Genomic DNA, 12,799 nt, shown 5'->3' on the forward strand with positions numbered 1-12,799 from the left:
TAGCATAACAATGGACCACCCGATGAATACAGAGAAGCAGAGACTAGAGGAGAGTCTCCAACCAACTGCAGTGCAAGTTCTGTTCCTGGATAATATCATTGTTCTCCCCAGTATCTGCTTTCTGTGCTTGTTTCAGCTTTGTGCAATCCCAGGCCTTTCTTATTCCTTATTAGATGTCTCATCCCATTGACTGCCTCCCAAAATACTAGAACTCGAGGGCATCCAGTGAAGCTTATTGGCAGTAGGTTCAGGACAGACAAAAGGAAATAATACTTTACACAGAGAGTGATTAAAATGTGGGATTCGCTGCCAGAGGACGTAGTGATGGCCACAGAAATAAACATCTTGAAAAGAGGAGTAGATAGATTAATGGAGGATAAGTCTATCTATAGCTACTAGCTCTGGTGACTGAAGGGAACCTTCACATCCAGAGGCACTAAGCCTCTGAATCCCAGAGCCAGGAGACAACATCAAGGGAAGGCCTCAGCCTCTGTTCCCTGTGGCTGGCCCTCCAGAGGAACTGGTTAGCCTCTGTGTGAGACAGGATGCTGGAATGGATGGACTACTGGTCTGATCCAGCACAGCTCTTCTTATGTTCTTATGAAGGCCTCGGCCTCTCTGCCCTATTGTCAGCTGTCCAGAGGCATTGGTTGGCCACTGTGTCAGACAGGATGCCAGACCAGATGGACCATTGGTCTGACCCAGCAGGGCTTTTCTCCTTATGAGAACATCAATTGAGCAGATATTTATTTTGTTTTACTATTTTTGTAGTCCACCTTTCTCACAAAGATGCAAGGCAGACTACGCAATCTAAGCCAATGCAATCTATAGGAACAGACATCTAATAAGCAATGTGACAGAACTAAGACTGCAGAAATCTGAAACAAGCAGAGATTATTAGATGTGAGTCAGAAGGCGGATATTGTGCAAAAAGTTTGTATATGTGAACTGAATTGGTACTACAGTTTGTTGCGGGTTCACATCTATTCCCTGCATCTCTATATCCATTTGGTGGTTCATTGTTACAGTATAGAAGGGTGGGGGGAATGGGAGCAGGGTAGAAAAGGCAGCCCCTGTGAGGGAAGAAAGGATATAAATGTTGTAAAATAAAAATAAATAAAAGGGGCCCTGAGGATTCCTGGGATTGGTGTGGATAATAATGGCTGCAACCCTAAGAACACTACTGTGGGCCTAAGCCTCACTGACTAAAATTGGACTTACTTCTGAGTAGACCCGCTTACAATATACATAGTGTGGCAGCACAATATCTGTCATTCCAAACCTTTACAGATAAAGACCACCATTCTACAAACCAGGATTCTGCTTTTTTTGCACAAAGTCAATATAGGATGTGTCGCTTTCCTTGAAGCAGCCGTTCCCAAACAGCCTGTGTTGCTTTCAGTGAAGTAGCCAAGTTCCAAAGTGCATAGAAGCGTTCCTCTACAGGAAAGGAGATCTCTTTCCACTTTAAAAATATTGTAAACTTTAGCTACTGGGGGGGGAAATTCCTAACAACCTCAAAGTTATTTCCCCCAACAATATTTTCCAAATTTGTTGTTCAGTCACACAGTCGAGTCCGACTCTTCGTGACCTCATGGACCAGATCACGCCAGGCCCTCCTGTCTTCCGCCGTCCTCTGAAGTTTGCTCAATGTCATGTTCGTTGCATCTATGACACTGTCTAACCATCTCATCCTTTGCTGTCCCCGTCATAGAAGAGTTTCAATAACACTTGTAATTCATTCAGGTGGGTAGCTGTTTTGGCCTGGAGCAACAGAACGAAGTTTGACCCGGAGGTCCCTTCCGACTCTATGATTCTATGAAACAACAGTGCTATCCTAGGCAGGGTTATTCCATTTTAATCCCATTACATTCATTGTGCTTAGAATGGAGTATCTCTGCATAATATTTCACTGGGACTGTTTGCAGAGTCTTCTCCCAACACCCTGAGATCAATCTTTAGTGATTAAGCAAATCTCATTTCCCATCAGAGTTCCCTCCACACTCTGAGCATTAAACTTATTTCTCTCCTGGGTATATTCTTTGATAGGGTGCAAGGCTGCAGCTTCAGTTGTAGTTCTTCTCATATTATAAACATTTAAATGGCTCCTCCTCTGATGGGAAGTAAGGCTTGATCTCCGACTGAAGGTCTTTCCACACTCCAGGCATTTATGTGGTTTCTCTCCTGTGTGAATTCTTTGATGTGACCTTAGGCCTGAGCTCTGGCTGAAACCCTTCCCACACTCCAGGCATTTATATGGTTTCTCCCCTGTGTGGATTCTTTGATGTGCAGTCAGATTTGTCTTCTTGTGGAAGCTTTTCCCACAGTCTGAGCAGTGAAATGGCTTCTCCCCCGTGTGTATTTTTTTATGAGCAGCAAGGCAGTCATTCCGAACAAAGCTTTTCCCACATTCTGAACATTTAAATGGTTTTTCCCCGGTGTGGATTCTTTGATGGCATGTTAGGTGAGAATTCTGATTGAAACTTTTCCCACACTCCAAGCAAATATAAGGTTTCTCCCCAGTGTGGATTCTTTGATGGTTAATAAGACTTGACTTCACTGTGAAGCCCTTTCCACATTCTTTGCAGACATGGGGCTTTTCTCCCCTGTGTCTTCTCTGATGGGAAATAAGGCATTCATTCCAACTGAAGCTCTTTCCACATTCAGAGCAAACATACGGTTTCTCTCCTGTATGGATTCTTCGATGGTTGATCAGGCTTGACTTCATTATGAAATGCTTCCCACACTCTGAGCAAGTATGGGGTTTCTCTCCCGTGTGGATTTTTTGATGGTTAATAAGGCTTGACTTCAACATGAAGCTCTTTCCACATTCTGAGCAAGCGTAGGGTTTTTCCCCTGTGTGTGTTCTCTGATGGTTCATTAGATTTGACTTTGCCATGAAGCCCTTTCCACATTCTGAGCAAGTATAGGGTTTCTCCCCTGTGTGCATCCTTTGATGTATAACTAAGCCAATCCTCTGACAGAAGCTTTTTGCACAGTGGGTGCATTTAAATGGCTTCTCTCTTGTGTGCGTGTGTTGGTGAGAAATGAGGTGATGGCTCCAGCTGAAGCTCTTTTCACACAACAAGCATTTGTGTGGTTTCTTACCAATGTGTGTTTTCTGGTGGGAAGTCAGGTTAGAACTCTGACTGAAGCTTTTCCCACATTGCAAGCATTTGTACGGCTTCTCCCCTGTGTGGATTCTTTGATGGGAAGTGAGGTCAGTACTTTGATTGAAGCTCTTTCCACACTCCAGGCATTTGTATGGTTTCTCCCCTGTATGGATTCTTTGATGGGAAATAAGATTGTGACGCCATGTGAAGCTTTTCCCACACAGCATGCATTTAAAAGGCTTCTCCCCTGTGTGTATTCTTTGATGGGACATAAGATTGTGGCTCCATGCAAAGTTCTTTCCACACTGCAAACATTTAAAGGGCTTCTCCCCTGTGTGGATTCTTTGGTGGGAAATAAGGCTAGAGCTCTGACTGAATCTCTTTCCACACTGCAAGCACTTATAGGGTTTCTCCCCGGTGTGGGTCCTTTGGTGCATCATTAGATTCGACCTCTGGTGGTAGCTTTTCCCACACAGTGAGCATTTGTGTGGTTTTTCCTGTGTGTAGATTCTTTGATGGGAAGTAAGTATTGTATTCCTGTTGAAGCCCTTTCTAGACACCAAGCATTCATATGGCTTCTCTCCCATACCTCTTACCCTATAAGCATCTGTATTTAGTTTACCTCTGAAGCTTTCCCCACCAAAAATGTTCCTTCTCTTTTCCCTGTCCTTTATTTATTCCTAGTTGGATCTGGATTTCACCAGCCTGGCTAACATTGGATTCGTTCTCTCTCTTCTCCTTTCCTTCACTTTTTTCCTCTTGTTCTGTCCCTTTTTGACATCTGGTTCTTTCCAATGACGGTCCTTGTGTTCCTTTCTGGGTTTCACTCGCCCACCTGACACCTATTAAAATAAAGACAGCAAAAAGTAGACAGAGTATTTCAAATTGCAGGAAACGCTGACCAGCTTTTGTTTTGAAGAACAGAACAGAATTTAAGGGTAAGAAGATCCTGCCACTATTAAAAAGTCTCTATTGGTTATCCTTAACTGACAGCCCAGGTAGAAAAAATGGGGTTTGGCATAATTCTCTAGCTGAGGCATAAAGCCCAACCACTCAGAGACAGGCAGAGGCAGGCAGACACAAGCAGAGAATCCACTTCATTCCCCCTTGTATGCCCTTCCCCCACACTACCTCTTCTTTCTCTCCTCCTGGCAGCTCCTGTGTCTTCTCCCCTTCCCCTGCTTCCTTCTCCCCTTCCTTCTCTTCACAAATCTCACCATAAGTCACGGTTCAGCTTCTGGTATCATTCTGCACATTGTGTAAGACAGAATTGCTTAGGAGGGCATTTTTATAAAGGGAAACAGCTGTCCCGCTGTTTATTGCATGCATTATCTTATGGCATTTTCTTCTAATTTTTTAATTCCATTCTCAGCATTGCTTATGGTATTTCATGTCTTATATAAATATTTGCATTGCTTTCTAATTTTTTCCCCCAGAAGGTCGCCATGTTGGTCTGCGCTAGAACAGCTAGATTCTAATCCAGGAGCACCTTAGACAATAACAAACCCCGAGCCCTGCTTGCCAAGTCCGAGGCACTCCGACCCAGTTCTGACGAAGGTTCAAAGGTCAAGTGAAATGAGAGGGGACCACAGAAAGTCCCAAATCATGGGAGGACTATGAATTCACTTGGTCAGCCTATGAAAAGAGAAAACCTTACCTACGAAAGCCACATTCCGGTAGATCTCTTCCATTACTTCCATATATAGCGCCCTTTGGCCCAGATCCAGCAGCACCCACTCCTCCTCAGAGAAATACACGGCCACTTTCTCAAAGGAGATCACACCCTGAAAGGACAAAGATGCATCTCTGAAGAGGTGTGTGTGTGCGCACGAAAGCTTATACCCAGAATAAAACATTGTTGATCTTCCGGATCACGTCTTATCTGCAACTGAACGAACCCTCGTCGGCTGTGAATGTGTGCAATTTAAGATGTATATATGTTGTCCTCCCTTACCCCACAAAGCATTGTCAGTCCCTCGTGAAAAATGAGTAACTGTAAATCGCTCAGAGCCAGCAAGCTCTGCAGGATTGAGCGATCAATAAATGGAAAGATTTATTATTATTATTATTATTATTATTATTATTATTATTATTATTGTTGTTGTTGTTGTTGTTGTTGTTAATAATAATAATAATAATGTTAACTTTGTTCTGCGGCTTCAGACCAACACGGCCGCCCACCTGAATCTGTCCTCACGGATAACCTAACAGTCGTTCCCTTTCCAAGAAGGACTCAAAAATATTGTTGAGATTGAGCAGAAATGGCAAGCCTATAACTCATATTATGGGAGTAGTTAAATTTCTTGAAAAGGTTTGAATTTATCTGAATATTACATAAAAGGTGAGGATGATATTGATTACCGTTTCAATCTCTTTATTTAATACTCCGTTAAGTATTTAAGATATTTAGTAAAAATAAGGCTTGTGATAAATGATTAAGAACACCCAGGTTTTAAGGATGGTTTAAACATAGAGTAGAAATCTGTTGAATTCTTAAAGATGTAATCTCATTCATTTTTAATTAGTTGTTGTAGATTCTCCAGGCTGTATGGCCGTGGTCTTGGCATTGTAAGGCCTAACATCTCGCCAGCAGCTGTGACTGGCATCCTCAGAGGTATAATACAGAATGATGTACTCGCTGTGTCAAGGTTCTACAAGGTCTCTTTGTGTCAGGTCCTACAATGCCAAGACCACGGTCATACAGCCCGGAAAATCTACAACAACTAATGAACCCCGGCCCTGAAAGCTTTCGACATCATTTATTTTTATTAGACTATCACTGAATATAGACTATCACTGAATATTTGGTTTCTTACTTCAAAGAGAGAACTTACTCCTGAATACTGTAACAATGATGCTTTTTATTTCCTGCTTCTATATTTGAACAGTGTATTTTTATTAATACAGCTGATTCTACTCATTGTACACAGCTATTCATGATAACTTTGCATGGATGTACACTTTCCCTTACCTTTTCCCCCTTTTGGATCCCACTTTTTTCTTTTTTAAATAAAACATGTTAACCGAGGGGGGAAATACTGTTGAGGGGAAGACAGCCCCTGCAGCATTCAAACCTTCCCAGGTGGGCATTCACAGCCTTCTTTGTGGGCACCTCTGATAAACTGAGGGGAAGAGACGACTAAGGGAAGAAGAGCCCCTTTCAGGCACAGGAAAAGGCACAGGGATGAGGAGAGGCACCCTGTCGGTCTTCCTGAGTATCCCTCCCTCACCTGCTCTGACTGCACAAAAGAGGTTTTCTCTCCATCACGAAGGAAATGCAACCTTGGACAGATCCCTGGTGTGTTTCCATCACCTGTGGGGAACACAAAAGAGGTGGGAAGATCTTTCGACTTGTTATATAAAATGTTTTCGATTTCCTTATGTGTAAAAAAAAACCCCTCCTTATGTCATTTCTCAGCCGTAACTCGTCCTCGGAAAAGGATATTACAGCACTGGAAAAGGTGCTGAAAAGGGCAACTAAAATTATTAGGGGAATGGAACACATTCCAGGTTTGATTTCCTACTCCTCCACTTGCAGCTGGTGGATGACCTTGGGCAAGCTATAGTTCTGACAGGAGCTGTCCTTGAAAGGGCAGTTCTGGAAAGAGCTCTCTCAGCCCCGCCTACCTCACAGGGTGTCTGTTGTGGGGAGGAGAAGGGAAAGGAGCTTGTAAGCCGCTTTGAGACTCCGATTGAAGGGTGGGGTATAAATCCAATCTCCTCCTCCTCTTTCCTCCTCCCTATAAAGAGCTTTGGGCTCTTTAGCTTAAGAAAGGATGACTGAGGGGTGAGATGATAGAGATTTACAAAGTTATGCATGGGACAGAGAAGGTGGAGAAAGAACTACTTTTCTCCCTTTCTAGCTATACAAGAGCTTGTGAGCACGCAATGAAATTAAGGAGCAGTAGGCCTAGAACAGATTGAAGGAAGTCCTGCCTCTTGTTTATTTTAAGCATCTTTTGCAAAGACAGCCACTGGGGTTTGCTTGTTCAAGGTGTACAAAATTATGTATGAGACAGAGCAGGTAGAGAAATAAGTACTTTTCTCCCTTTCTCACAATATGAGAACTTGTGGGCACTCAGTGAAATTGCTGAGCAGTCAGGTTAGAACGGATAATTAATTAATAAAAGGAAGTACTTCTTCATCCAAAGAGCGATTAACACATTGAATTCACTGCCACAGGAGGTGGTGTATTGCCATCATGATTATCTGGACCCCACCAGGGGAGCGAGGTGACCGGGCAAGGATTGGATGACAAGATCTTAGGAAGTTACCATGGAGGTTAAGATCTACCCATCTTGGCTAAATTTGTATTGTAAATGTGTTACTGTATTTTATTGTAATTTATTGTTTTATATTATATATTTTATTGTTATAACCTTGGCACAGGGTGCCCTTGTTAGCCGCCCTGAGCCTCCAGGGTAGGGCGGGATATAAATCCAAACATAAATAAATAAATAAATAAATAAATATACAAGCAGGGATGACTCCCTCTGTACCCATTGCTGTGACTCCTGAGTCGTCCTCCTGTCCGGTCCCCTTCGACAGCAATCTGTCGTCCTTCTCTGCCTCAAGGAATGGCCTCAGCACCTGAAACAGAAGCAGGCATCTGTCAGCTAGCTGACATATCTGTGTTGTCTACCCTCCCCTCTTTCCGCTTTGCTTGCAGCTCAGCAGCTTGCCGTAAACATGCCAGGGAGCCGTGGGAACTAGACGCTGTTATCAGTCTGGCCTTGTGCATTAGGGAGGGCTTGGGGTCCACCTTTGGTGTGAATTTTTCTGCTCTCAGGAAACCATGGGACTCTCCCACTCATTATGTCATCTCCCGCCGGGTGTTTGCCCGCGTGTGCGCTCGAAGTTCATTTCCTTAGCTAATGGCCTTGCCCAGCTATATGTATTGGAATGTTGCCGCCCTCTAGTTCTTCCTAACAATAATCCTGTGGACATGGTACCAGTCTTGTACACTAATAAACATAACACTTCAGGAGAAACGTGTGTGGAAAGTTACTTGCTGTGGAACCTGACAGCATCCAAGGCGCAGATTAGAAAATGAGTGGGCTCAGCCAGCATACTGTAATACTGTAATCAGGGCTCTTTTTGTAGAAAAAGCCCAGCAGGAGCTCATTAGCATAATAGGCCACACCCAACAGCAGAAACTCATTAGCATATTAGGCCATACCCTATTAGCCCATTAGGCCGCACCCCCATGTTACCAGAAGTGTGGTTATCCAGCCACACCCACCTTTTGCTTGTTATTCTGTTTACTTTGTCTGTTGTCAAAACCCAGGGCCTTTTTTTGTAGCAGGGACTCCTTTGCATGTTAGGCCACACACCCCTAATGTAGCCAATCCTAATGAGTTTCTGCTGTTGGGTGTGGCCTATTATGCTAATGAGTTCCTGCTGGGCGTGGCCAACTCAGGAGCCAGCCGGAACTCCGTTCCTGCGCGTTCCTGCCCAAAAATAGCCCTGCTGTAAGTGGTTAGATCATCGGACTAGGATCTGGCGGTTCCGGAGGGGTAACTGTTGTTAGTCTATACTAGCAAAATGAAACAGAAGTCCAGTGGCACCTTAAAGACTAATAACGTTTATTCCATGAAGATAGATTCAGGTGGGTCACCATGTTGGTCTGAAGCAATAGAACAAAGTCTTAGTCCAGTGGCACCTTTCACACCAACCAAGTTTAATTCTGGTGATAAGTGTACATACACAAAAGTTTGGTGTCGTGGTTAGGAGCACGGGCTCTAATCTGGGAGAACCAAGTTTGATTCCTCACCCCTCCCTCCACATTGCAGCTGCTGGAGTGACCTTGGGTCAGTCACAAACTCAGAGCTGTTCTCTCAGGAGCAGTTCTGGAAAGAGCTCCCTCAGCCCCACCTACCTCACAGGGCATCTGTTGTGGGGAGGGGGGAGGGAAAGGAGATCTCTAACGGCTTTGCCTTTACGAAATAGGTTGAGCAACAGAGTTCTCCTGGATGCATCTTATTAAAGGGTGATCTACAACCTTTAATTCTGACAATACAAGAGAATAAGGGAATGAGTACAGTTCTTTGGGTAATAACAGCAAAGCAGATAGAACGACTGCAGAAAGTCTGGTCTTTTATTGGGATGAGAAATTGTTTTCTTTAAGGAGCTGGACAGAATGAAACACAAGTATGAAAAAGTCGACCCTACAGCTACTGTGAAAATAAATGTTAAAACGATTAAAGTACCCAGCATTGCTTTTAGCAAGTAATAGTTTTAAAAGCCTATCAAATTTTAGCTGTCTGTCCCACTGGCTTTTAGGGATGACTGAAAAGCCTAATTTACCCACCAAGAAATCTCACCTATTTTTCTTCTGAGACTCCTATCCAGAAAAATCTTGTTTTCCTTGTGCATATTTATAGAGAAATATCCCTTCTTTATCTGATCTCTAAACCTTGTCTATCATAGGCTGCGGTCACACGGAGCATTAGCCACGCTACAGAGACGGAAGATAGGCGGATTTTCCGGGCGCAATTACAGCGCCACATCTGGGAAGCGTAGAGCTGCCGTGACGAACCCGAGGCTTCCCGCCGAAGATGCGGGGTAAAAAACTAGTACCTCCGAGGTACTAGTTTCCGAAAACCACGGGGCAAGGGCGGGCGCCTTGGTAGGTCGTGGCATCCGGCGCCCGCCCATGTCCTGTCGCTAAAAGCTTTTTTTTCCCCCCAAGTCTCCATGGGATGAGCACAAGCACCCAACGGCGCATGCGTGCACGCACACTTCGTTTAAAAACAAACAACACAGCCCCCTCCTCTTTTCCGTACCTCCCCACTCCTGGCTCGGCCTGCTTGAGAGGAACTCTCTGCACCGGGCGGCAGAGGGGGAGGTGGCCGGACACAGTTTGCATTCCTCTGCAGCCCTGGAAGGGGTTAAACCTGCGAGGCCTTTTGCTAGAGAGGCTGCTTCTTTGCCGCGCTGCAGGATTGTCCTGTGATCGGCACCTCCCCCCTAACCACGGGACCTCTACAGGACGTCTGATCGTGCAACCGCACATTATTTTGCTCCGGGGCAAACAGCCACGCTTCCCCCCTACATTTTCCTGCCCGTGTGACCGGGGCCTTTATCATGTGATGGAACAGAGTTTGAGTCCAGCGGCACTTTTAAGACCAACTAAGTCTTATTCTAGGTATAAGCTTCCATGATATTATTTAGTAACAGATTGAGAGATAAGCACCACAAGTACTGATTAGCTAACATAATCATGTGATATTATCTAGTTAACTGATTGTTTCTTAGCTAAATAAGAGATAAGCAGCATATGAGCTAATCTGCAGCTACATGCAAGATAGATCTGATAAAGCAAAATAAGAAGGCTAATCTCAGTTTTTAGCCTCTGTTAAAAAGCAGTTAATCTACCTTTTTTTTCCTGTAACTGGCTCAACGAACTGTCCAAGATGAAAGTCACTTGAAACAGAGTCCACAGGCCGTTTAAAAAGTGCTGGAGCGCTCGACAAGTTTGCAAACTCAGCAAGAGGATGGTTAGTGATAGCGTAGTGACTGCTGCGGCCTAACCAACCTCACAGGGCTGTTGTGAGGATAAAACGGAACCCAGGTCTGTGGTGCTGTAAGCTGCTTAAGGTCTCCACTGGGACCCAAAGGTGACGCTATAAAAACCTAAAGTAAAGTAAAGAAATAAGGGGTGGAAAGTTTTAGGATGAACCAGTCTCACCTGCCTCTCCCACTTCTTGCTCTGTGCCTGGCTGAGGAGGAAGCCTTCTGCCAGGGCCACCGCCTGGGAACTGGTCTCCGGCCCGCACTCCCTCACCCAGCTCTCCATCTCCGGGGGCAGGACGGCCAGGAACTGCTCCAGGATCACCAGATCCAGCATCTCCTTCTTGCTGTGTCTTTCTGGCTTCAGCCACTGGCGGCAAAGGCGGTGGAGTCGGCTGCAGACCTCCCGGGGCCCCTCCGCCTCCTGGTACTGAAAGCGTCTGAATTGCTGGCGCTGCACATCTGAGCTGGTGGTATCTTCCCCCAGGATTTTTCGTGCAACTCTAAGAATTCACCACTGCTCCCAGCCTGGATAACATGTAGGGTTTTTCCAGCTTTAGGGCCAGCTGATTCTGGCTCTTCCATTGTTGATCCAAGGTAGCTTGAGCTTGGTGGATAAAACGATCCCTGTGCTCTTCCGCCAAGTTTTATCAAGTCCCAAACGGTACCAGTTGTTGGATCTCTGATTTCCTGCAAAGGCAGCCCCTGGTACTGAGCATGAATTACTACCTTTTCCTCCCTCTCCCAAGATACTAGAACTTGACGGCATCCAATGGGGCCGATGGGCAGTAGGTTCAGGATGGAAAAAAGGAAATACTACTTTACACAGAGAGTGATTAAAATGTGGCATTTTGCTGCCAAATAATGTAGTGATACCCACAGGAATAAACAGCTTGAAAAACAGATTAGATTCCTAGTGGAAAAAGTCTATCAGTGGCTACTAGCCATGTTGGCTGAGGAGAACTTCACATTTAGAGGCAGTCAATCTCTGAATCCCAGAGCCAGGAGGCAACATCAGGAGAAGGCCTCGGCCTCTGTGCCCTGTTGCTGGCCCTCCAGAGGAACTGGTTGGTCACTGTGTGAGACAGGATGCTGGACTAGATGGAGTATTGGTCTGATCCAGTAGGGCTCTTCTTACGTTCTTAACCTCCACATTCAGAGGCACTAACCCAGTGAAGCCCAGAGCCAGAAGGCAACATGAGGGGAAGACCTCAGCCTCTATGCCCTGTAGCTGGTCCTCCAGAGGAACTGGTCGGCCACTGAGTGAGACAGGATGCTGGACTAGATGGACTATCGGTCTGATTCAGCAGGGCTCTTTTTATGTTCTTATGAAGGCCTCAGCCTCTCGGGCCTGTTGTTGGCCCTCCAGAGAAACTGGTTGGCCCCTCTGTGAGACAGGACGCTGGACTAGATGGACTTCTGGTCTGATCCAGCAGGGCTCTTCTTATGTTCTTACCTTATGGAGAGGTAGGAAGGTATTTTTCACATACCAAAGTGTATCTGCCATTTTTTGTCTACAATGAGACGTGTTGGCCGTTAACAGGAGTCACACGCTTCTTCTTTAAAAAGATACTTTCCTGCCTCCATAGAGAGACCCAAAGAGAATCCAGGTTGCCAAACTCCAGGTGGAGCCTGGAGTTTTCATTTAATCACAAATGATCTTTCGGCTACAGAGACCCGTTGCCCTAGAGGAAATGGCAGATTGGAGATCGGCTGAGCTCCCCCCCCCCCCTACAAACTCTCCTCTTTCCCCAGCCACTGCCTCCAGTCCTCCAGGAGTGTCCCAAGCCAGAGTTGGCGACCATAGACTGGACAGAGATTCTTTGATGGTAGGGCAATAATACCCTTCCTCTGCAAGGGGCAACTCCCTGTCTAATTCCTGTCTTTGAGCTGATGGCTTGAGTACATGAACATGCATGAGGCTGCCTTACCGTTAGTCCAGCAAGGTCAGGATTGTCTACTCTGACTGGCAGCGGCTCTCCAGGGTCTCAGGCAGAGGTCTTTCATGTCACCTCCTGCTTGGTCCTCTGAACTGGAAATGCTGGTCATTGAACCTGGGACCTTCTGCGTGCCCAGCAGATGCCCTACCACTGAGTCAGACCCTTGGTCCAGCAAGGTCAGGATTGTCTACTCAGACCGGCAGTGGCTCTCCAGGGTCTCAGGCAGAGGTCTTT

At 45.5% G+C, this 12,799-nt stretch overlaps 2 protein-coding genes across 2 annotated transcripts in view; one reads left to right on the forward strand and one right to left on the reverse strand.

Annotated features, from left to right (window-relative positions):
* LOC107123423 (zinc finger protein 721-like) overlaps positions 1 to 12,799 on the forward strand; it is a 112,666-nt gene that overhangs the window by 42,984 nt on the left and 56,883 nt on the right. Inside the window, exon 8 of the mRNA XM_015426670.1 lies at positions 7,040 to 7,054. Within this exon, the coding sequence (XP_015282156.1) occupies positions 7,040 to 7,054 (15 nt within the window). The remainder of the gene's footprint in view (positions 1 to 7,039; positions 7,055 to 12,799) is intronic.
* LOC107123419 (gastrula zinc finger protein XlCGF57.1-like) lies at positions 1,952 to 4,804 on the reverse strand. The gene is made up of 3 exons (XM_015426666.1): positions 4,771 to 4,804; positions 3,109 to 3,720; positions 1,952 to 3,021 (listed from the first exon to the last, which is right to left on the reverse strand). Exons 1-3 carry the CDS (start codon positions 4,802 to 4,804, stop codon positions 1,952 to 1,954), a joined length of 1,716 nt encoding a protein of 571 aa, XP_015282152.1.

The sequence above is a fragment of the Gekko japonicus genome, unplaced genomic scaffold (assembly GCF_001447785.1).
Source record: "Gekko japonicus isolate JY-2015 unplaced genomic scaffold, Gekko_japonicus_V1.1 scaffold2302, whole genome shotgun sequence".
Lineage (NCBI taxonomy): Eukaryota > Metazoa > Chordata > Lepidosauria > Squamata > Gekkonidae > Gekko > Gekko japonicus.